The sequence below is a fragment of the Engystomops pustulosus genome, chromosome 3 (assembly GCF_040894005.1).
Source record: "Engystomops pustulosus chromosome 3, aEngPut4.maternal, whole genome shotgun sequence".
NCBI lineage: Eukaryota > Metazoa > Chordata > Amphibia > Anura > Leptodactylidae > Engystomops > Engystomops pustulosus.
Genome location: NC_092413.1, coordinates 145,056,562 through 145,081,041, shown reverse-complemented (window position 1 = coordinate 145,081,041; position 24,480 = coordinate 145,056,562). Strand labels below are relative to the sequence as shown.

The 24,480-nt window shown below is 40.5% G+C and overlaps 1 protein-coding gene across 2 annotated transcripts; it reads right to left on the bottom strand.

Moving 5' to 3' along the window:
• Positions 1 to 7,622: 7,622 nt before the first annotated feature.
• Positions 7,623 to 17,841, bottom strand: FYTTD1 (forty-two-three domain containing 1). 2 transcript variants are annotated; one of them, XM_072142428.1, is made up of 9 exons: positions 17,598 to 17,841; positions 15,775 to 15,891; positions 15,577 to 15,683; positions 14,287 to 14,393; positions 12,962 to 13,058; positions 12,186 to 12,247; positions 9,642 to 9,710; positions 9,405 to 9,525; positions 7,623 to 8,524 (listed from the first exon to the last, which is right to left on the bottom strand). In XM_072142428.1, the coding sequence occupies exons 1-9, from the start codon at positions 17,650 to 17,652 to the stop codon at positions 8,429 to 8,431; spliced, it is 831 nt and encodes a 276-aa protein (XP_071998529.1). In that variant the 5' UTR covers positions 17,653 to 17,841; the 3' UTR covers positions 7,623 to 8,428. The 2 variants fall into 2 exon arrangements, with proteins under 2 accessions (XP_071998529.1, XP_071998530.1); XM_072142429.1 differs by having other exon boundaries at positions 12,962 to 13,031.
• Positions 17,842 to 24,480: the final 6,639 nt, after the last annotated feature.

Below are 24,480 nucleotides of genomic sequence, written 5' to 3'. Positions count from 1 at the left end.
TTGTTTCCAAATCTGGCTTTTAACTCCTTATCACCGATGCTTGTTTTCAGCTCAATGACCAGACTCGATTTTTCTAATCTGAAATGTCTCAAGATAATTGGTTATAACTTCCGAATGATTTAACATATCCAGGGGATTTTGAGATTGTTTTCTCGATACATGTTGTGCTTCATGATAATGGTAACATTTAAGTGATAAGTTTTGCGTTTCATTCTGTAAAACAATGAAAATTTGGCAACATTTCGGAAAAAAAACTTCATTTTTAAAGTTTAACTAACATTTCCGGAATGTCTGCTTTATCTTAGAATGATATTTTATGCATCCTCTCCTTTTTCTAGGATGTTATGAGGCTTAGAACTTTAGGTGCGATTTTTAAAATTTAAATGAAAATTGACACAATTCACATTTTGAGGGACAACTCGGCTGTCAAGTGCTTTTGAAAAGCCTAAATAATAGTAAAACCCCATAAATTAATCCACTATATAAACTACACCCCTCAACGTATGTAAAACAACTTCAATTAAGTCTATTAAACCTTTAAGTGTTTCACATGGGTTAAAACAAAATGGACCTGTGATTTAGAAATTTCTAACTTTTTTTGGAAAATACATTGATTTAGGCCAAAACTGACATTTCATAATGACTAAAATTATTAAATGCTCTACAAAGTCTGATGCCCAATTTCTCCCGAGTGTATGGACAACCCATATGCGGCAGAATGGATAGGATCCCCCGTTCAGCAGACCGGGGGTCCGATTCTTGAGGGACACACTTACAAGCCGCGGTCATGCTTGACTGATCCGATTTTCCAATCCCGGGTGTTAGTGTCGGGTCTCGGCTGTGATGTCACTGCAGTTGCAAGGAAGACTCTGTTTTCTTTTGTTTGGGTGAACACAGCTATAAGTATGTACTGGAAACTTTTGCAATGTATAACTGATGTAGTGTATGCAAGCAATGTGAAAATGATATAACAGACAATTGTTTAGCATACCTCAGCAACACAAGTAAATGTTTGATGACTTCTATTTGCATGAGAACATGGATACCATAGCATGTTGGACCCTTACATAATTTATAGTCATAATGTAACATAGCAACCAGGTTACCATGTTTCCTGAAAGGAATAAATAAGCATTGTGTTATACTGTAGACATGTGCCTTTGTTTTGTAGAGTTTCAGTCCCATAGTCACACTCAGAATAAAAATTATAGCGCCTTCTGCATTCCAAAGTAGACATCAAAACTTTAAGTGTACAGAATGTTCTAACAAAGGGTAGAATATAAATCTAACTTACATGCAAACACTTGTAAGGGTCCCAATAAAGGGACACAACAAAGAAAAGAATAGAAAAGGAATAAAAAAAGAGGGAAAGTCATATGTACATGAAGGGTTAAAGCAGATGAGGTGGAATTATTGGTTAGCTATGTGTCCAAGACCTCTAAGGCCGGCGGCACACGTGGCGTATTGCACCTGTTTTTGGGCCGTTTTTAAGCAGTCCGGTAAAAAAAATGCATGCACTTAAAAACGCATGCGTTTTTAAAACGCATGTGTTTTTTGAAAACTCACCCGTTTTTTAAATCGGTTTTACCAATTATCTTAATTAAAACGGGTCAAAAACAGATGCGTTTTCAAAAAAACTTAATTTAATTGTATCTTTTAGAGTTGTATTAGGGCTTGTTTTCTGCGTAACAAATTGTACTTCCTAAAGGTAGTTCCATGTAATTCCATGTTGTGTACTAGGAAACAGGAGAAAATTCCTAATGTGTTGAAATATAAAAAAGCCATTTTCTTGTGGGCTTTATTTTTACACTTTCACTTTGCAGTCTAAATTACACTTCCCCCTTATTCTTTTGTATGGTACGATCACAGAAATTTATGTATAGGTTTATAATATTTTAATAGATTTTAAAAACTTTTTGTCCAAAAAAATGTCTTCATATTCTGATGCCAACTTCATAGAACAAAAAAATGTGATGCTCCAGATTCTCAACCAGCTAAGATGAAGGTCAGTTGTATAGCTTCTCTAATCAGCCAAACTGCTCACCTGTGCTAGCATACATGAACAAGGGTTTTTATGGTGTGTTCACACGTGGCAGTAACGCATGTGTTTTCAAATGCATCAGAACAGCTGAAAAGAGGAGATTTGCCTAATTACAAAGCTGTAAACAATGCATTTACAAAATCCATATAAAAGAATTGTTGAAAATGCATGAATTGCATGAAAATGCATGCGTTACAGTCACATGTAAACGCACCCTCAAGGGTTTCCTAAACATCCATAAACATTATTACACAGTTAGCAAACACAATGTACCATTAAGCCCTTATTGACAAAGCTCTAGTGATGAAGGCACTGGTGTTTTAAAGGCAACCTACCATTTGATTTGATGCATTATTAAGCAAACCTACCTTGAGAATGCTGTAGCTACACTGATGCAGAATCATATCTTGGTTAATCCCTGTGCTGAGTGGTTTTGCTGATAAAACAATTATACAATTATGATAATGAAGCTCTGTCACTTCTATGGCTGGTTCAGGGCTTCTCCTAACACATTCTAGCACATTAGTCATTCACTGCACCACGTGGGGTGTAATCCCTGAGTTGTGCCTAAAGGCAGAATAATCAATTGCTGCACCATCCCTCAGCTGCAGTGTGTGAGTGATCCAGCTCCAGTTGATTAGTCATGCTTAACTAACCTCCATGTCTAATGAAAAGCTCCATGTGTAATGTGTTTACAGAGGCAACCCAGCTTTCCCAAGGTCCTGAATTTTATAATTGTTTTTTCAGCAAAAACACTCAAGGTATGTTTGCTTCATAATGTATGAAATGAAACGGTAGGTTTCATTTAAGGGCCATTTTTAATTTTTAGTTTTATTTGGGGTTAAAAGTGGAAAAAGGCGCTTTTTTGTAATTTATAGTACACATTTTTTTTCATTTTCAAAATTACATCATTAATGGACAAAGGACCCCACAAAGCCGGGATAGAGGTACCATACAACCCACTCCACTGTAGGGGATTTTTTGCACAACTGATTGCTGCATTTGGCAACTCCATGTCTTGCTACTGTCTCCTACCTCTCCTCCGGGGGTTTGACAGTAGGGACCTGCTACTGCATTAAATTAGTGAGAACGACCCCAGTTTTTATGAACTTTGGGGGTCCCAGCAGTCAGACCCGCACTGATCAGATTGTTATCCCTTTATCCAGAGCTTCCTGATTAAAAGGCCATTGAGTTGCTTATGGGGGCCGTTATGGGGGCTGTCATCTTGTCTTGACTGAGGTCTAGTAACATCAATTAGTCAATCAATTTACAGCAGCCTCATAGCTATAGACAGCCGTAGATTTTTATAGGTTACATGTCTATTTTTGGCTGTTATGCAGATATTTATATTGTAATAATGGTGTTTCCAACAATTATTATACATCCACAAAATAGAGAAAAATATTTTCACTATGACCGGAGCTCCAAGATTTCTAAAACTTCGATGAACAGCACCAATCTTCAATTTCTCCTGCTGAAAGTATGTCACCATTCAGACTAGCACCATCACGTTCTCATTCTCCTCCTTTATTATATTGTAACTGGAAGAAAATATGCAGGCAGATGGTGTGGTACGTTCCAACAAGGTTAAAATTTATTCCAGTTCATTATACTCACAAAAATCCAATAAAAATGCGCATATCACAAATTCACATAACGGGACGCTAGCTTTCTCTCCGCCCGACCCAGGGTTTCGCCCCGGAAGAAGCCTTGCCGGCGAAACCCTGGGTCGGGCGGAGAGAAAGCTAGCGTCCCGTTATGTGAATTTGTGATATGCGCATTTTTATTGGATTTTTGTGAGTATAATGAACTGGAATAAATTTTAACCTTGTTGGAACGTACCACACCATCTGCCTGCATATTTTCTTCCAGTTACAATATAATAAAGGAGGAGAATGAGAACGTGATGGTGCTAGTCTGAATGGTGACATACTTTCAGCAGGAGAAATTGAAGATTGGTGCTGTTCATCGAAGTTTTAGAAATCTTGGAGCTCCGGTCATAGTGAAAATATTTTTCTCTATTTTGTGGACTTTTTCAAAGACTGTGTGGACCGGTCTTATACCGTGAGTAGCTCCTTAAGGGGCAAAACTGTGCACCACAAACAACTGTGTTTAATTATTATACATATCTGTTACAATATTACTTTTTGCTACCTCCTGGTTTTTGGTCACACCATAGTCCTCAACCCTTCTTTATTTAAAAGGACACCTGTCATCAGGTCTCTGTAACTATTTCCATCACCACTATCAGAGCAGGTCACAAGGATTCCATCCCAGCCTTTATCTAGTTAATTCATACATTGATTATTCTACTATTATGCACACAAGGCTGGGCACAGAGAGAGAGAAAGTGATGCCACTGTCACGGGTGTCCCTGCGATTCACGTCTCGCATCACAGGCATACCCATGCCCCTCTCCATGGCGGAACGATCCCCGGCCCTCACTTACATCTCCACGCTCCTGCTTCCTCATCCGGTCGGCGCGCGCATACTCGCTCCCATGGCGAGCACGCGCCTGCTCTCGAAGATTTAAAGGGCCAGCACACCGCTTACTGGCGCTGGCCACTTCCGAGTTTTCTATAAAGGCGGACTGCTCCCATCAACTCCCGCCGGATTTTTAAAGGGGTTCTCAGGAGGTGGAAAAACATGGCTGCAGTCTTCCAAAAACAGCACCACACCTGACCATGGTTACTGCCAGTACTGCAGCTCAGCTGTATAGAAATGAATGGAGCTTAGTTGCAATACCACACACTACCCATGGTCAGGTGAGGCGCTGTTTTTGGAAGACTGCAGCCATGTTTTTCCACCTCCAGAGAACCCCTTTAAGCTAAGTGCTATAGAAAAAGCTTCCTCTGCGATTCCTGTTCCCATTCTGCTTTGATCTCCTGTTGTGACCTTGTACCTGAATTTGATTCTTCACCGTTGCCACCAGCCTTGACTATCTGCCTGTCCTCAACCTCGAGTCTGGACTGTAAGTTTGAACCTCGACCTTGACTGCCACCACGGGCAAATCGCACCTGTGGAACGTCCTAGTGGCACCACGCCGCAGCAAGACCATCCTTCTTTGCGGTGGGCTCTAGTGAAGACCGGGTGCCACGTAGATTCCGGTCCTAGGTGTCTGCTTTTGTCATCGACCGCTGTGTTCTAGGAGGTTCACTGACCCCAAGCCATAACAGTCACCCATGTTACCTTTCCCCTATCCTACTTGTGTCTTTTTGTATTGTATAGTAAAGCAATGCCAGTGTTTCACCTTTATCTGCTGCCTGTGAGAAACACAGATATCAGAAGCACAAGTACCTGACATGCTCTCTTCTTCTATACATATGTGAGAAACACAGATATCAGCTACACAAGTGGCCACAGAACTAGGACGTACACAGTGGAGCCAGCATCAAGAGTGTCACATCATTATACAGGCTTTCAGTCATATGTACAGGAGTATCTCATACACACACAGGCTACAGGGGGCGTGGCTGCTAGAACCAGGAAGCACATGGAGTAGCTGGCGCGAGGAGTGTCATTATACAGGCTGTCAGCCATGTGTATAGAAGTATCTCATAGGCACAGGCTGCAGGGTACATGGCTGCCAGTACCGGGAAGACCACATAGGTAGCCAGTGTCACATTAAACAGGCTGTCAGTCATGTGTATAGGAGTATCTAATACATACACACAAGATGCAGGGGACGTGGCAGCCAGATCCAGGAAACACAGAGGTGCTAGCATCAGGAGTGTCCCATCATGTGTATAGGAGTATCATATATATATATATTATATATATATACACACACACACACACACACACACACACACACACACACACACAGGGGCGTGGCAGCCATAACCAGGAAGCAGATAGAGGAGCCAGCACCAGGAGTATCACATTATTATACAGGCTGTCAGTCGTATATAGGAGTATCTAATACACACACAGGCTACAGTGGAAATGGCAGGCAGAACCAGGAAGCACAGAGGAGCTAGCACCAGGAGTATGACATCATTATACAGGCTATCAGTCATGTGTATAGGAATATCTCATACACACAGGCTGCCAGGGGCGTGGCAGCCAGCACCAGGAGCGTCACATCCTTATACAGGCTGTCAGTCAAGGGTGTAGCTGCTCCTCACACTTCTTTATTCATGAATAATACTGCTGAATATGATAATGTCTCATTGCACTCATCACAGGTAATTTGCATACAGATTTAGGACCTGATAGTTTGAGTGATAAGAGTAGAGGGATAATGTAAGGAAAGGGACAATGCTTTCTAATTGCAGTTTATGAAAACATATTTAGTTCTGGGGGTTAAATTTGCAGGTTCTCCAAGTATATATTGGGATAATTAATTTTACAGTTTCTTAAGGAGTGGAAATATCCCCCCCCCCCTCCCCCGACATTATTGATCCAAATAATTTCTCATGTGAATAAAAAAAACTGGATAGGGGTTTTAATTCAGTTACTAAAGGTATTTTTTTGTCAGCTTTAGCCATAAGTAAGCCTATTTGGACATACCAGTGACATGTATGATAGGAAGCCCCAGGGGCCTTACTAAGGTAGTGGGTACCAACAGTGGAGGAGCCCTTACTTTTCCATTTTGATTTTTAAACGGTTATTACTGTCAATGGCAGCTAATTACCTTGCACCCTGACAAAATCCTCTGTGTAGTCAAATGGGTTGGGCTTTGGATGCACTTAATAAAAAAAACAACATGTGACTTGTCTGTACTGCAGGCTTCTTTGTGCTCCTATACAGCTCCTCCCTCACCCACTGATGTCAGCTCACCAGGCTGTGACCTCTGAAGGAGCAGGTGGAGGGGCTGTACAGGACCACATAGAGGGGGCCTAAAACTGAGGAGTGAGTAACACAGACAGGTCCCATGTTTTTTTAAATGCATCCAAACCAAAGCCCATCCCCTGTGACTACATTGAGGATTTTGTCAAGGTGTAAGGCAAGTTATAACATACAATTATACTGTAAAGCAAATACTTATAAAAGGCAGAGAGACATATTTGCACAACAGGTGTGATGGGCTTCTGCAACCTGTCTTTAGTGAAAATGAGGTCCCTGGTGACAGTTTCCCTTTAAAGAACATCTACGACCAGGATCAACAAATGTAAAGCAAGAACACCGACAAACTGGTGTGTGCCCCCTTGGCAGGATCCAATCTTCTTTAAGCTTTTTATGCCCTTGTTTGCAAGAATAAAAGGCTATAAAAATTATGCAAATGCAGTAATTTGGGTGTAGTTAAGAAGATTTAAAGTCTAAAGATGAAAGTATGCCAATAATTTGTTTGGTCAGTTTCCAAAAGGTGAAACAGACCCTGTTGCATACTTTGTGTAGTAATTATACACCATGACTTAAGTCTGTGTATCATTGGTAGTAGAATCTGCTAGGTGACAGGTAAATACACCCAGGTCTCAGCATCAATGTGTCAGGAGCAGGAGCCCACTTTGACCACGGGTGTTACACTGGGATGTCGGCTGTTAGGGTTTCCCCAACGCCGGCTCAACTCTGATGTCGAGCTGAGCCGGCATCAGCTCAGCATCTGGAATATCGAGTTGAAAACCATTAAAGATACAAATTTCAGAACAAAACTGTTTATTATGAAAAAAGGTAGGATTTATATTATTTTTACCAACTTAATTTAACTGTAGCAAAAGTGTAATTAACCAAGACAAACAAGGTTTACAGCCTATACGCTTGGAGAAATCTCACCAAAACCTGAACCTTGTTATTGAATGGTTACTAATACGCTACTGAGCAACACTTCACAGTGCACTTCCTGTCAAAATTCTTACCAAATGTCTGTCAACAAGCAGATTGTTGCCAATGGCATTAACACATCACCTCTGAAATAATAGCTTATACACTTTTATAAATCAAATGTTCAAGATGAAACCATTAGACGTGTACAGCGCTGCAGACTGAACAGGTATCAGAGGTGGAACAACCCACAGTATTTGAGGAAGAAGGTAAACCTTCAGTTTGTCATTTACTGTATACAGGTTGTAACATACATAAAACTGTACAAGAAAGAACAGTGCAGGAAATAAAACAGTCTGTGTAACTACACAGAAACCATCTCCTCCAGGTAAAATAAATGTAGACTGAATCTGTATTTATAACAGTACTTCAACTGAAGCCAAGATGTAAAAGAAAGGAATAAGGAATTCCATGTAAGATTTCACTTTTCCAGGCTTATAAATTCTTTTATCCATATTTCACAGTACAAACAATACAAAACGTTCTCCACTTTTGAGCTCTTAGAAAAGAAAAAACAAAGTATGATGAACCATAGTCTTGGAGATTTCTTGGTCTCAGCAATTACAGTCAGGTAAAAAAACAAAAAGGAACGTAAAGAGTACAGCCTTCGGCAAGCAACAGTTCTTATCCCACAGTAACAAATCTGCTTCCTTTATTCAGACTCTGAGACAGCCTTTGTTCCTTCAGAATCTTGAAGCGCTCATTCAGTGTAATTCCAGTCTAAGGAAAGAAGATAAAGCAAAACTTAATCCTCAGGATGCTGACAAGTAAAACAATGTTAAAGAAGATCTGTACTACAAAAGCATATTTAATTGACATTAAAAGTGAAAAAAAAAAAAATTAAAAAAAAAAAAAAAAAAAAAAAAAAAAAAGTGTAAAGCACATGAAATTGTCCTGTTCTCTGGCTGCAAACAGACCCATGGCCTCATGTCTGCAGTCCATATGTTATAAGTATGCAAGTACTGCTCACATGCGATGACTGTAGGGAAAAAAAAAAAAAATAAAATTGTCCAAGCCACCAAAATTGGAAGGAACAGGACCTACTCTATAATTTGCTGCTTAGGCCATCAGCACACACATGGGGCAATGGAAACGATGGTCGTTTATAAGCCCTTTAAAGGACATGGGTCCAACGTTTATTTTGGCCACATACCACGGCCAAGTTCTGGCCCCCTTTTTTACTACAATTTATCATTACTATGTACTCTTTGGGCCTCATTGATCAACACTGAGGGCAGAACTGTTCTTGTTGCTCGTGGAAACCAATCAAAGCTCAGCTTTCATAAAATTAAAGCAGGAGATCTGAGTGATTGCCATTAGCATCTAGAACAATTCTGCTCACAGACAATCAGAAATTAGCCTTAATTTCTGGAACTGTTGTGGTAAAAGGAAAACTGTGCGCCAATTAGGCGCCATGAGCAACAAGAACAGTTTTGCTATAAGAAACTTGATAAATCTTCCCCTTTGCTTACATTGCTTACGTATTTTTTCCAAATGGAAAACAATAGCTTGGAAGTCATTTATTAGATTTAACTTCCCCAAATGGAAAATAATGGAAACCTGCCCCAATGCTATGAAGCTCTAGGCGATTAATAGTTACCTGTTTAGCAACGCTGTTTATGTCAAAGTCAAGTTGAACCCCCTTGGGAACCTTTGTTTCTGCACCTTCCTTTTTCAGTAAAAAGGGCAAAGGGGGTCTTGACAACATTGTTTCGATATTGCTATTGAAGATAAAGTAAGACACAATAAAACAGTATTACAGAAAACTATAGAACAACAGGATCAATAAGGAAAAAAAATAAACACTTCAAATGTGAATGAATCATAAAACGCTTACCTAGGTGCAGCAGAGGGATTACCAAATGAAACAGTTAGAAGACCACTTCTGTTCATGGAGGTCCTCCATCTGGAAAGAAAGATTGTCGAGAAGTAAATTAATTTTCCCTTCATTGTATTGCAATCACAATTCTTCTACAGCAGAGGAAGACAAACACTTATTACCAAACCAAGTAATGAGTGCTTAACCCCTTGAATCTCTGGGCTTTTAACCCCTTAACGCTGAAGCCCATTTTTTTTCAAATCTGCCTTGTGTCACTATAAGTGGTTATATCGATTTTGTAATTGTTTTCTTATGACACTTTGTACTTCATGTTAGTTGAAAAATTGTGGTATGTTTTGCGTTTATTTAGGAAAAAAAAAAGATTTGGTAAAAATTTGGAAAAATTCTCATTTTTTTCGATATTCAAAATGTTCTACTTTTTCCATACATAGTCATAACAGAAAAAAAAAAAAGCTGCTTTATGTTGACATGGTTTTTTATTGCATCCTCTCATGTTATGGGTCTTTGAACTTTAGGTGCAATTTTTCACATTTTCATAAAAAACACAATCCTGCTCAGATTTCAAGTCACTTTAAGAGGCCTAAATAAAAAGTAAAACCCCATAAATTACCCCATTATAGAAACTACGCCCCTCAATGTACGCAAAACAACTTTTATGAAGTTTGTTAAACCTTTAATTGTTTACAGGGGCTAAAAAAAAATTGTGTGCAATTTTGAAATTTTGGCTAAATGAATGCGTTTTTCAAAAAAATGTACACAGTGGATAAAATACCAAAACGCTCCACAAAGTTTGATAGCCAATCCCTCCCGAGTATAACAATCTCCCACTGCTGTATGGGCACACGCCAGGGCATCGAAGGGAAGCTGCACCATTCAGAGCAGATTATGCATTGTCACTTTATAATGGCTATACAATATTTTTTTGGCAATTTGGACATACAAGGGCTTATTTTCAGCGACATGAGATGCACTTTACAAATACTTCATTTTAGTTGGTTATTGGCTTATTGATGAGATTTTATATATGTAGGGAAAGAAAATCGTAAATTCTGGTTTCCTTTCTTCTTGTATTTTTAGGGAGTTGTACACTTTACCATAAAAATAACATATTATCTTTATTCTATGGATCACTACGATTACGGTGATACCTCATTTGTATAGTTTTTTTAGAATATGTTTTTACAATTTTACTGAAGAATCACGAATATCTCATTTATTTTTGTATCCCCATCTTTTTGGAGACATAACTTTAATATTTTAATTTTTTGTTGATAGAGCTGGTTTTAACTTTTTAAAATGACTTTTTGGAAAATTTTTGTAAATGGATTTTATGATATATTTACATTTTTGGCAAGTCTTTCGGGTTTTGCTTCCACGGCGTTCACCGTGCGGGCACTGGCAATCCCAGGGCTGCAATCCGGGCATCAGACCAAACCCCCCCCCCCGGTAAGCGCCGCGAGGGGGTCCGATCTAGTTGACCGCGGCATGTAAGGGGTTAACACCCGCGATCAGAAGAATCTCCGATCGCAAGAGTTAGCAGCGGATATTGGATATTATAATACAGCCGCAGCTTCTGCCACTGGTGTCGTTCTTCAGCCGGTTCCAGAAGCTGGACGTAGTCTTTTCTGCCTGTGAAATAGTACTACTTCCAATGTCGGAAAGGGGTTAAAGTTTCGGTTCTTCATTCCCTTTTTTCTCAACATACCATAACTTTTTGAAATTCCTGTGTACAGAATTGTCTGTGGGACACATTCTACTTACCAGTTTATGTCATGTTACCAGGGTGATGTCATCAAAGGTCCGGTACCCTTTACATTTGCTAAATGTACGCCATGTATGTATCTGGTGAGATGAAATCACAGCAGCATCCATGGATTCTCTATTCCTCTCCATCCTCCATGGAGGCTGCTGTGATTTCATGTCATCAGATACATACACTACAGTAAGGGTACCGTTTGCTAATGTTGGGTGACTAAAGCACCTGAGATGATGTCACTTTGGTCACATGGCATGAAGATAACACAAAGCAGAGCCATCAGTCAAAATATGGCGGTATAGTTCACTGGCAGCGCAGGAGAGAGAAGAGTCAAACCCAGCAGACATGAGTCAGAAAAGCTAATTTGCTTATCAGAAAAACTAATGTAATTAAAGGTACAATGCCCCACTGCAAGGTAATTTCAGTTGATACGGGGAGGACTTTTAACCCTATATCAGCAGACATTGTTAGTCAGGTACCCTTGATGCCCAGCCCGTTCTCAGATGGATTTCAGCCACTAAGCTCTACAGCTCTATATGGACTTTCGTTTTAGTTTCCAAAATTGCCTTTTATGTGCTCTGTTTGCCAATGCTTTGCCAACATCTGCAGTCAAGCAGGGATGTACTATGTTGTTAGCAGTACAGAGCTCATATAGGGGGATTTGGGACACTAAATCACAGGTTCATAAGGACCTGTTGGGGGTTCATTGTCCCAAATCGACCTGCAGGTCCCATACAACTTAGGAACACATAGCAACATGTAATTTACCAAGCAATTAAACTCACGTATGATTTCTATTCAAGTCTTGAATTTTCTCACGCTGATCACTTTCCATTCTTGCTTGGACCTGACAAAGAAGAAATGAGTAATATTCTGAGATGTTATAGGACAAGCTTATCTTGCATTTACTGTAGCATTTCCCATTCTTTTCTCTAAGGCCAAATTCACACAAACTGGGCAGGCATACGCCCGGCGCTCTGGAGAGGAGGAGGGGTGACCCTTCCCTTCTCCATAGAGATGCACAGTACACTGGGAAAGATAGGATATGTTGTATATTTTACCCATGTACAGAGCGGTACTGTACCTCACACATGTGCGGCCGTATACAAGTCTCCCATATTTTCATGTGAATTCAGCCTAAGGCAAAAAACCCTCCCAAAAAACAGCGATACTAGGTCCTTGAATACTGATCTGTGTGGTGGCTGGATTGCGCAGTGCTGTAAAATATTGAAGTAAAGACTCCTTGTGTCTTGTACAGTGTTTGGCCTGTAACATCCAACCACCACTTGCACAACTGTGTTTTAAGTTTAACGTGGTAAAATGCAAGCAAAACCTGCAGAAAGACAGTCATATCTCAGAGTTGGTAAGAATCTTGTCTTTGAATTTAGAATCTTCAAATCTAAAAACAGTTGTCTGCAGTGGGAACAAGGAGGAGAGAAAGGATGCGCAAGGGTTTGGTTTGAAGAGGAGTGAGGAGAGGAGCAAGACTAAAGGGAGGAGGGATGAGATCATTACTATACAACAATAAGGAATTTAATTCAGATATTCAAAGCAGAATTACCTTCAGGCCTCTCCTAAGAAAATATGTGGCTTGTCTATTGTCTCTTTGCTGCCTCATTCTGAGTCCACTTCTAAAGGTATTTGCAGGAGCATAGTTACTAAAATATTAAGGTAACAGATGAAGAGGTTCTGAAAGCAGCTGTATTCAACTGTACATGTAAAATGAGTTTCTATATAATAAAAGACTTACTGTTTTCACACAAGCAAGACAGCAAAATGGTGGTATAAATAGAAAATTGCCTTAAATGAGGTATATCACTTATTGTAATCAAAAGATAATATGAATTACAAATGTATAGTTTGCAAATGATATTCAGCTATTCTTAATGTATTAAATACGAATTGGCATGTTTCACATTTTGTACATATTAAATGTGACTGATGCAATACTCTTTAAATATCTGTCTGGAATAATACATGCGGTCCCCTACTTAAAAACACCTGACTTACATACTACCCCTAGTTACAAACGGACCTCTGGATTTTGATATTTACTGTACTTTAGTCCCAAGCTACAATAAACAGCTTTAACAGTTATCAATGGTGCCTGTAATTAAGATGTATTGTTTGAATCACACATTATGGTCTTGGCCACAAACTTGCACCAGATTATATGTGCTGAAGTTTTCTGTATCCAATTTATCCTATGGAAGTCAATAAGAAAGCAACTCATTTAAATGCTGCAAACCGGCTTACCACATCACGATTTAATAGTAGGCGATTTTTTTTTCGGCAAAGGGTTAAACATTTATTGTTCAGAACTTGGTGCAATTTTAGACAAGTCTTACAACTTAGTGCCATCTTACTTTTATACAGGCAGTCCCCGGATTACATACAAGATAGGGCCTGTAGGTTTGTTCTTAAGTTGAGTTTGTATGCAAGTCGGAACTCTATACTTTATCATTGTAACCCCAGCCAGAACTTTTTTGGTCTCTGTGACAATTGGATTTTAAAAATGTTGGGTTGTCATAAGAATCAGGATTAACACTAAAGCTTCATTACAGACACCTGTGATAACTGTTACAGCGGATTATTGTAGCATAGGACTAAAGTACAGTAAATTATCAATATCCAGAGGTCCGTTTGTAACTATGGGTCGTATGTAAGTCGAGTGTTCTTAAGTAGGGGACCGCCTGTATACGTTTAATAAATACGCCCCAGTGACTTTTAAACAAGTTCCACTAGTCTGATATATTTTTTAAAGCCAAAACTAAAAGTTAATGTAGCAGGAAGGAGAAGGATTAACCATCCATTTATGTGTGAAAGCACCCTAGGGCATTTGGGCTTTTTTTCAATTTTCAACTGTTAGGGTGAAAACAAACGGACCTGTTAAAAGGATATCTGTGCAATGCTCCTGAAGACTTGGTTGCCAAATCCATAGGTCTTGAAAAATTAATTTTTCTCCTGAAAGGCAGCCTGTGTGGTGCCGTATTCTACAAAGACAGTATATATTTAAAAAAAAAAAAAAAAAAATCTAGTTTAAAAACATACATAAATATATGAAGACACCATCACTTTGTTGAATGTTGGGAAGATCTGCACTTAATAAATTTCATGCCATAGGGAATGTGTGATGTGTATATATGTTTTATGACTGCATATTGACACGTATGTGTGTCTATATGTGATATGTACATGCTCTATATGTGTGCAAGAGTGCACAAATGTGTAAAGAACTCTATTTTTATGTATATAGGTTTAGAAATGCATGTCTATATATGAGTGTAATTTGTGTACTTTTAAGTGGTAGGGGGCCCCATTCAGAAGTCTGCTATGGGGTCATGTCTCTTATAGTTTCCCCCTCTGTCTGCAGGTAACTACCTGTAGATGATACAACACATAAAAATGTGTATTAAAGGAAACCTACCACTTGAAGTGGCAGGTATAAGAGGGAACTACCGAGCACCAGCTCAGGGTGAGCTGGTGCCGGAGCTTATTTTTGTTAGTGTTTTAAACCGCAGTATCGCGGTTTAAAACACTTTTTAAATTTTATGGCCGAAGCTTCCTCGGCGCAGGGAGGTACGCGCTCGGCGCACCATGCACACGACAGTGCACGCGGCTACATAGGAAGTGAAGGAGAGCCACACGCATGGTGCGTCAAGCGTGTACCTCCCTGCGCCGAAGCAGCTTCGGCCCATAAAGTTTAAAAAGTGTTTTAAACTGCGATACTGCGGTTTAAAACACTAACAAAACTAAGCTCCGGCACCAGCTCACCCTGAGCTGGTGCTCGGTAGTTCCCCCTTATACCTGCCACTTCAAGTGGTAGGTTTCCTTTAACTATCCAATAAAAAAAAAAAAAAATAAAAAAAAAAAAAAAAAATAAAAAAAAAAAAAAAGGGGTAATTACTCTCCAATCAGACCAAGACGAAGATTGATTGCAACTGCCTAAACTACAAGAAAACTGATCTCTCTCGCATTAAAAAATAAAAAAAGTGCCAATCACAATTATTGAGCAGGTAACAATGTGGGTGTAAATGGTCAAAGAGACAAATTTCAACATCTGTAATACTGGTGTAACTTCCAGCTTTAGTGACTTTAGAGTATAGATATGAATTTTAGGTCAAACTAATTACAGAAATGGCTTTGTGAACAAACAGAAGAAAATAATAAATTCACCCTCATGCGAAGTGAACGATTCAAAGGACTAACTCCGCTCCAAGAAGACATCCTACGCAAAGCCTTGGCACCATATGGTCGCTTCTGCACTCCCATGTATCCAGAGCCTACAGTACCAAACATAAAAAGAACCACACATATAATGAGTTTCATCTGGAAAAATATTCAGAAAGAACATACTACCACAATTGCACATACCAGTTGGGCGTTGAGGACCCCACTTGCGTTTATATTGCTGGAAAGAATTTGTTTGTGCTCCTCCATTAAATAGTGCTTGGTTTTGCTGTTCTTGCTTATTTAACTTGATAATGTCATCTGCAGAAAGCAAATTAAGTGAAACAGAGAAGATTCAAAGATCTTCCAAATTCATTGTAAGAATGCACAGCATCTAGAAATTCACATGAAGTAGAATAAAATGCAAGAAAATGTAGAAGAGCAAAGAAAAAAAAAAAACAACAACGCAGGTCCAATAATACTTAGGTCACTATGGAGAGGGCAGAGAAGCGCCCTCAACCCCACATCTGCTGCTGCATGGAATCTTAAAGAACGACACATAGGATATGTCACCAACACGTGCTTAACAAGGGTACATCCAATAAGCGCACATTTAGTAGAAAAAGAGGTTTTTAAGATATTGAAATGAGCCTCAGATGCTCTGCAGGGCGGAGGGCGTGAATAAATTACATCACGGTGGAATTCAGAGGTGCTCTGCAAAGCACTTCTGGCTATTAAATATTTAAAAAAACAAACAAACAATTTTTCCACCAATTTCAGCTGTTCCAAAGAAGTTTTTAAAATATTTAAATGAGCCTGAAGTGCTCTGCCGCAATGCAATTTATCATCTCTCTATGCAAACATTGTACATGCATGTACATGTGCTGTATACTGTGAGGATACTCCTGGGGAGACACATAAGCTTCGGATGGTAAGCCCCAACCTTACCTATATTTAGCATGTAAATCTGGGGAATTCAATTGTATCTTATGAGGATGTCACATTTAAATATAGAAGGTGCAAAAATATGTCCCCTAATTATTAATGATTCCTTTATTTATATAGAGCACACAGATTACGCAGCGCTGCACAGAACTTGCCAAATCAGTTCCTGTCCCTAATAGGGCTCGCACCTAATCAACTAGCAGTATTTTTTGAGTGTGGGAGGAAACTGGAGTACCTGGAGGAAACCCACGCAAACACAGAGAGAACATACAAACTCTCCAGATGTTGACCCTGGCACTTGAACCCAGGTCCTCAGAGGTGCAAGGCTGTAAGGACCCATGTGCTGCCCACGACATATGGGATGCATAGCGCAATTTACCTTCCACAAAATATTCTGTATAGCTAGCGAACCAATGTTCATGTGTATGAGACCTAACACTCAGAGCTTTAACTTCTGGAGCGAATCCTGAAGACTCCAGACAAATCTGACAGCAAATTAGATGTCAATTTAATGTCTTGGACATTCAGATAACTGGTCTTCTAATAAGTTAAAGTATATGGAAGGAAGTTACACTAAAAACTCCCATGACAAATTATGGATATAGAGAGGGCTGCATGACGCATTTTACCCCCTATATGACAGGTCCACATTGCAAACCAGACGGATCCTATTAGATGACATGTAGTCCATCAGGTTACACTTGTGTCAGTCACAGGACAGATCTTGTCTCACTAAGTTACCAGTATCGATTACATATACAAAAGCCCCCACACAGAGGTGAACACAGTCCAAGCTATCTAACTTGTCACAGGACCTGCTGGCCTCTTGTTTACACTGGCAGCATGAAGAGGTAGGAGACATGGTGGAGGTAATAGCTGATACCTATACTGGCCTCTGTGTGTACAGACTTCTGTTTCTAACATTAGGCTGCCTGCGCCATTCTGAAGCAAGGGAAAGGAGGGTGACTGCGCGTGCAGGGACTTGTACTGACAAGCAGATGCTCAGGACGACAGAGGAGAGACATGGCAGCGCCCCTCACACACAGCTACCTCAGGCTGTCTATGGGCGACAAGTTGCTTACCAAGCGACATATCAATCTTGTCAATGTCAGTCATGTCGGATGTAGACGGCACCATCTCGGTCACCGTCTGTAAAACACCTCCCGCGCAGGTCTATGGCCTATGTGGACCGCACAGAAGCCACTCAGAATTATTGTACGACCCTCTAGGCCCAAGCACTGCTCGCTGAGTGACCTGCCTGTGCATCAGCTGACGTCCATCGTGACGCCGCGGTAGGACGCAGCGGCCATCTTTGGAGAGGCAAGTATGTGACGTAAATCGAAACGTGATGTTGAGTAGTGTCTATTTATTGTTGTTCCTCTCACAGGGACAGGTTTAGGTTGTATAAGGATTCTCTACACCATTTCCTTATGCGGTTTTAGACTATAATTTGTTTTTTTTATAGCTTATGGGAGATATGTGGCGGGTTGTGTACTGTAATTATTAGGCATATATACAGAGAAAAGCTAGACCAAACAAGAAATAAACCAGCTCTATCACATTAATGGGGGACATTCATAGCCTTTCTGGCATACAAAAGCCTCATACCACATGTTATCATAGGTGGTGGTGGGGGGGGGGGGGGGGGGGGTTCTCAGCTTCCCTTATCACCGACACTAGTTTTCAGCTCAATGACCAGACTTGATTTTTCAAATCTGACATGTCTCACGATAATTGGTTATAACTTCGGAACGCTTTAACATATCCAGGTGATTTTGAGAATGTTTTCTCGTAACACATTGTACTTCATGTTAGTTATAAAATTTAAGTGATAAGTTTTGCGATTCGTTCTGAAAAAAAGTGAAAATTTGGCAAAAGTTTGTAAAAATTCTTCATTTTCCAAGTTTGAAATGTTCTGCTTTCCAGACAGGAAGTAAAACTACCCAAAAAGATTGATAATTAACATTTACAGAATATCTGCTTTATGTTGGGATGATATTTTATGCGTCCTGTCATTTTTCCAGGATGTTATGAGGCGCAGAACTTTAGGTGCGATTTTTCTCAGTTTAATGAAAATTGCCAAAACTCACACTTTGAGGGACAACTCAGCTTCCAAGTGACTTTGAAAGGCCTAAATGATAATAAAACCCCATAAATTACCCCACTATAGAAACTTCACCCCTCAACGTATGTAAAACAACTTCTATTAAGTCCATTAACCCTTTAAGTGTTACACATGGGTTAAAACAATATGGACCTAGAGAGACTATGGAATTTTTTTGGAAAATACATTCATTTTGGCCAAACTGACAGTTTCAGAATAAATTAAATGATGAAACGCACTGCAACGTTTGATGCCCAATTCCTCCCGAGTTTACTGATACCCCATATGTGGTGGTAAACTGCTGTATGGCCGAATATAGAATGAATGTAGGCTCCATTCACAGCAGATTTGTATTGGCACATTGTACAACCTATACATTTTTATTTTTTTTGGTAATGCAAACATATGAGGGCTTATTTTTTACGGGATGAGATATAATGTATAGATAATTCATTTTGGGGGTCTAAAGCTTATACATGAGATTTTATTAACTATTTCAAGGGGGACACAAACAATATAATCAATTTTTATTTTTGATTTTTAGCATTTTTTTCCCCCGCTCACCGTAACGTAAAAATAATATTTTATCTTTATTCTCTGGTTCACTACGACTGCGGTGATACCTCATTTATATAGTTTTTCTTATCTTTGCTCAATTTTCCTGAGCAAAACCAATATTGGAGAATATCGCATTGTTTTTACTATTGACAATTTTTAGGGCCATAACTTTTGTATTTTTCTGTTGTTAGACCTGGTTGAGGGCTTATTTTTTGCGAAAAGAGTTGTTCTTTTCAGTCTTATCATATTAGGGAACGTAACTTTTTTGATCACTTTTTAGATAATTTTTTGTGATGGTGTTTGATGAAAAATTGTATATTATGGGAAGTTTTTCGAGTTTTTTTTTTTACGTCGTTCACCGAGCGGGTTCAATATTGATTTAGATTTATTGTACAGATTGATACGGACGTGGTGATACCAAATATGTACGTGTTTTTGTGTTTTATATACTTTATTTGCATTTCATGTGTAACTGGGGAGATTATGGGACTTTTATTTTATTTATTTATTTATTTAATTATATAATAAAATGATGTCATCTTTTTTTTTTACTTTTTTACATTTTCTACTTCATCCGATCGCTTGCTCAAGCCTTTACACTGCAATACACTTGCGCATGCTCAGTTACACAGCCGGGTCCTGCCAGGAAGGCAGAACCCGGCGGGTAGAGGAGCCGGAAGCCCAGGGTCACTCGCCGGACCCGGGGGCAGCAGCAGGACCGATCGGATCCCCCGGTAAGCACACCGGGGGGGTGTCCAATCCACAGGGGACACACTTGCACGCCGCGGTCATGCTTAAACACCCGCCCGAGATCGGAGTTTTTCCGATCCCGGGTGTTAGTGCCGGGTCTGGGCTGTAAGATCATATCTCGACACCAGCACTTGCAGGACCCGGTGTCCCAAAATCTTCTTCTGACGCGCCGCCGTAGAAAGGCGTGCGCGTCAGAAGAAGTACCCTTAATGCCCGCCGTAAAAAGCCAATATGGCAGTCATTAAGGGGTTAATAAACTGCTGTGGGAAAGTGAAAGTTGAACCCTGATTGATTTCTATGGCAAACTAGAACAGTTACGATGCGGTCACAATTACCGTTTACAAACGCAGCGCTAGGGTTCGGGACAGAAATCACACACAATCAGTAACCAGAACCGAAATGCAATTCGGTTTACTGATCGCTTAAGTTTCCATAGAAATGCATATGAGATCGGCAGATTCCCACCCCTGTACCCCAGCGGTATGTGTGACTGCACCCTGATGCTCTGAAACACTTCTGAAAATCTCCCATCTCTATTTACTCCATTTGAGCTGGATTTACTTTACTAATGTTCATTGTGTTCCTCATGTGAAAGCATGTTTCTGCTTTCACTGAAGGTTTAACATTGGTTTGAAAACATGACACCTGAATCCCCAGCCTCATCGGTGAAAAAAAAAACTGATCATAGACTTTTATTGCTTTCCGTGACAGGTTTCACAATTATTTCCATGAATTCAGGGTCGTTTTCAGGTTTCAATAGGTGACAGAGCCTCAGTCAGCCTCAGGTGATAGGCCCCTTTGCAGTGAACTCACATGAGGTTGTACATAAGAAATCCATAGGGGTGATGGGGGCTGTATCTAATGAATCCATAGGGCGTGAGGGGGCCTTGAAAGGCAATAGTTAAATGGGTGTAAGACGTTATCCAATATGTGGCTGTATTGTAATCTGGAGTGTGATTGGAGAGGTGCTACCACTTGACCAGGGAGAGTATAAAACCCCTGTGCAGTTGGAGCACATGGTCTTCTTTGCCAGTCAGCAGTCCAGACCACATGGTCAGAGTGAAAGAGAGATAGAGTGTGGAGCACACCTTTAGTGCTGCCACAGAAACCAATCCCCGGAACTGAGTCAGGAGACCCTACTCCAGAGCTGCAGCTTCCACACTTTGGACACAGCTCCATCTCCATCATCCCAGCCTACCATCAGGCTGGTGCATTACTCCTGCGGACCACTCTCCGCGACCACTCCAGTACCAGAATCCAGATCTGCTGTTTGACAATTTAGGCCCGTTGTCTGCTACCTGCTAACTGTTGTTCTTATGTTGTTTCATAAGCCTTGGAGCTAACAGCTAACAGGGATTGGATGCCTGGCGAGTATGCCTGGTTTGTCTTTTGGTATACTAACTGGTAGTTTTCCTTCACTAAGTGTGCTCTTAGATTGTTTTGGGTAGGAGATGGTTAATAACATTTTATCACTTTTAATAATTTAGCTAGAGCTAAAGTCAACGTTTACTTTATCTGTGAGCTGCAAGAAGCTTCTCTGTATATCCACCTCTAGCTTCTCCCTGCAACCTGCCAGCTAAAAAGGCTAAAATCCTGGCACTGAGAATCTCAGGATTTTTTTCCTCTGAAAGAAGAGATGTGTTTCCACTTTCAAAGGATCTGGATATATTAACTGTTAAAATGATAGAAATGATTTAAAAAATTGCTCTGGATATAGCCAGGTCCCTGGCACTTAGAGACACAATCCTAGATACATATTGTGTCTCTCAGACAGATCTTTACTAAATAGTGATGGCTGCTGTGTGTCTTGATCACGGGACACAGGCAGTGATGTTACTGTTGCCTACATCTTTTGTGCAACCCAGGCACCATCGCCGCCATCGTCTAAGCCTGGGTCAAAGAGAGGAGCATGGGATTGATGAGCTGGCTGCAAGGAGCGGAGGTAGGTGAATATTCTTTTTTTTTTTGCTGTGACTACCTATCTTCTGGGAAGCATGTGCTGTGGCTACCTATATATTGGGGGTGCATGTGCTGGCGTTACCCATCTACTTGGAGAGTTATGCTGTGGCTACCTATCTACTGGGAGGCATGTGCTGGAGCTACCTATCTACTGGGAGGCATGTGCTGTGCCTACCTATCTACTGGGAGGCATGTGCTGTGACTACCTATGTTCTGGGAAGCATGTGCTGGGGCTACCTATCTAACGGAGGGCATGTGCTGTGAGTACCTGTCTTCTGGGAAGCATGTGCTGGGGCCACCTATCTACTGGGAGTTTGTGCTGTGGCTACCTATCTACGGGGAGGCATGTGCTTTGGGTACCTATCTTCTGGGAAGCATGTGCTGGGGCTACATATCTACTAGGGGGCGTGTGCTCGGGCTACCTATCTACTGGGGGGCGTGTTCTGGGGCTACCTATCTACTGGGAGGTGTGTGCTGGAGCTAGCTATCTACTGGGAGGCGTGTGTTGGGGCTACCTATCTACTGGGAGGCATGTGCATTTTGTATCATTGTATCTTTCTTTATCCCTCTATCCCCCCGCCCCCCCCCCAATTCCACCCTTCTCATTTCCCTCTATTCACACCTCTTAGTGATCATATTCTACATCACTTTGGTAATTCTGTCCCCAACTCAAGGCGAAAGTCAGATTGTGTGATTAAATGACCCATCTGTTCTCATTTTGGTTAAATCTCTGACCCCTTTGTAAAGGGGTCCAATCCTCAGTTTCCCCCACGTCCAGGAACTGAAACTGAAAGGAACGAACCACGTATGTTCTACCACTTTTCTGCAGGATTAAATGAAATGGGTGACCCTTTCTATATGAGGCCTCTACTTCACAGACTTTCAACAGAAGGGGTTTAAGAATACGTTTTATAGCCAATGTTCTTTTTGAGACATCTAGAAACAATGATATCTGTGATCTTTCATATGTTAAATCTTCTACTTCCCATGCTTTGCACAATATTGGTTCTTTCTGTTGGTAATAATGTAGACAGCATAATATATCTCTAGGGTTGGCTGCGTTTTGTGATCCCCCTCTACTCGTGGTACGTGTAGCTCATCTATTTAAATTTTAGTTTCTTCTGTTTGTCCCAGAATGCCATTAAAGGGGTATTCTCGTCTGGGCATTCACATTCAGTTTCACTAATCTTCCAAATATAAACATTTCTTCAATTGGATGTTATGAAAAAAAATGTTCCTGTGTGAAGATAATTTCCTATAAACATAGCCATGTTGTCCCTTAGAAACCAGATATCTTCCTCGGTTACGACCACGTCACACTCTGGCAGCGGTGGCCAGACATGCGCTATTGAGTCCTGCCTGACCTCCTGGATTCAGTGATCATTACCACAGGACGGCTGTGGGACCTGCCGGACATTTCATATACCAAAACCTTTTTGTTTCTTTGTGCAATCCCTCCAGCAGAGGTGGCCGTATCCGAGGAAGCTATCTCATTTCTAAGGGATAAAATGACTACATTTATGAGAAATTATCTTCACACAGGAACATTTTTTTAATAACATCTAATTGAAGAAATGTATATATATGGCAGATTTATCAAACTGAATGTGAATGCCCAGACGAGAATACCCCTTTAAAGATATTTGTGAACACTCCTATCAGTCAGTCTTGTAAAACAAACTCTATGGGGCAGATTTATCTAAGGTCTCTTAGAGCAGAACTGTTCTTTTTTTTTTTAAATCAGATTGATCTTTATTTATTTTTACATTTTAAGGCAAACAGTACAGCGCCAACAATGCCCCAATTAGGAAAAAAAAACAAACAAAACAACCTTCGCTTTTGTGAGGAATTCCGCCTTGGTGGTCGATACAGCCTGTATCCAGTGGGCAGCAATTGTCTTTCGCGCAACCAATAGTATGCGGCCAACCGCCGTTTTACATCTCTTAGTCAACTGCACTTCCTCCATGCATCCCAACACACACAGCAGTATGTTCCTAGGCAAATGTGTAGAGAAAACCTTATCAAGAAGATTCAGCACTCCTGACCAAAAGGATGACAGATGTGTGCAGGTCCACAACATGTGAGCCATATCTGCGGGAGCTTCCCCACACTTTGGGCAGTTATCATCAGGACGGATACCTATAGCATGCAATAGTTTAGGCGTACGATAAGCGCGGTGTAAAATATAGATTTGAGATTTGAGTCTACCAGGTTCATTGATGGACATAGACGGGATCGCCTCCAGTATCCCCTCCCATTGGTCATCCGTGATATTACCTACATCCCTTGAGCAGAACTGTTCTAGTTGCCCATGGCAACCAACCAGAGCTCAGCTTTCACTTTCCTACAGCTGCTTATAAAATTAAAGCTGAGCCAGGTTTGGAGGATGCTTTTACAACCACCTGGCAAAAGGATACAAGAGATTTCTTGGGTGACCCCCCTTGGCCTGTCAAGTGTAGTCTCTGGTGACAAAGGGGCATTGTAAGTGGGTGACATATTTTGAAGGCGGTGAACACTATGCTTTTTCCTGTTAGTGTGCGTTGGTAGCACATGGAGCCTGAGTGCACTTGCGGGCCAACTTTTGATCTTTTTTG

Excerpts from the sequence above, each read along its gene's own strand:
- FYTTD1 (XM_072142428.1), bottom strand. The coding sequence starts at position 17,652 with ATGGTGCCGTCTACATCCGACATGACTGACATTGACAAGATTGATATG. Across the intron at positions 9,711-12,185 it reads GACTTGAATAGAAATCATAC|ATGGAGGACCTCCATGAACA; the intron begins GTGAGTTTAATT and ends CTTTCTTTCCAG. Across the intron at positions 8,525-9,404 it reads TAAACAGCGTTGCTAAACAG|ACTGGAATTACACTGAATGA; the intron begins GTAACTATTAAT and ends TTCTTTCCTTAG.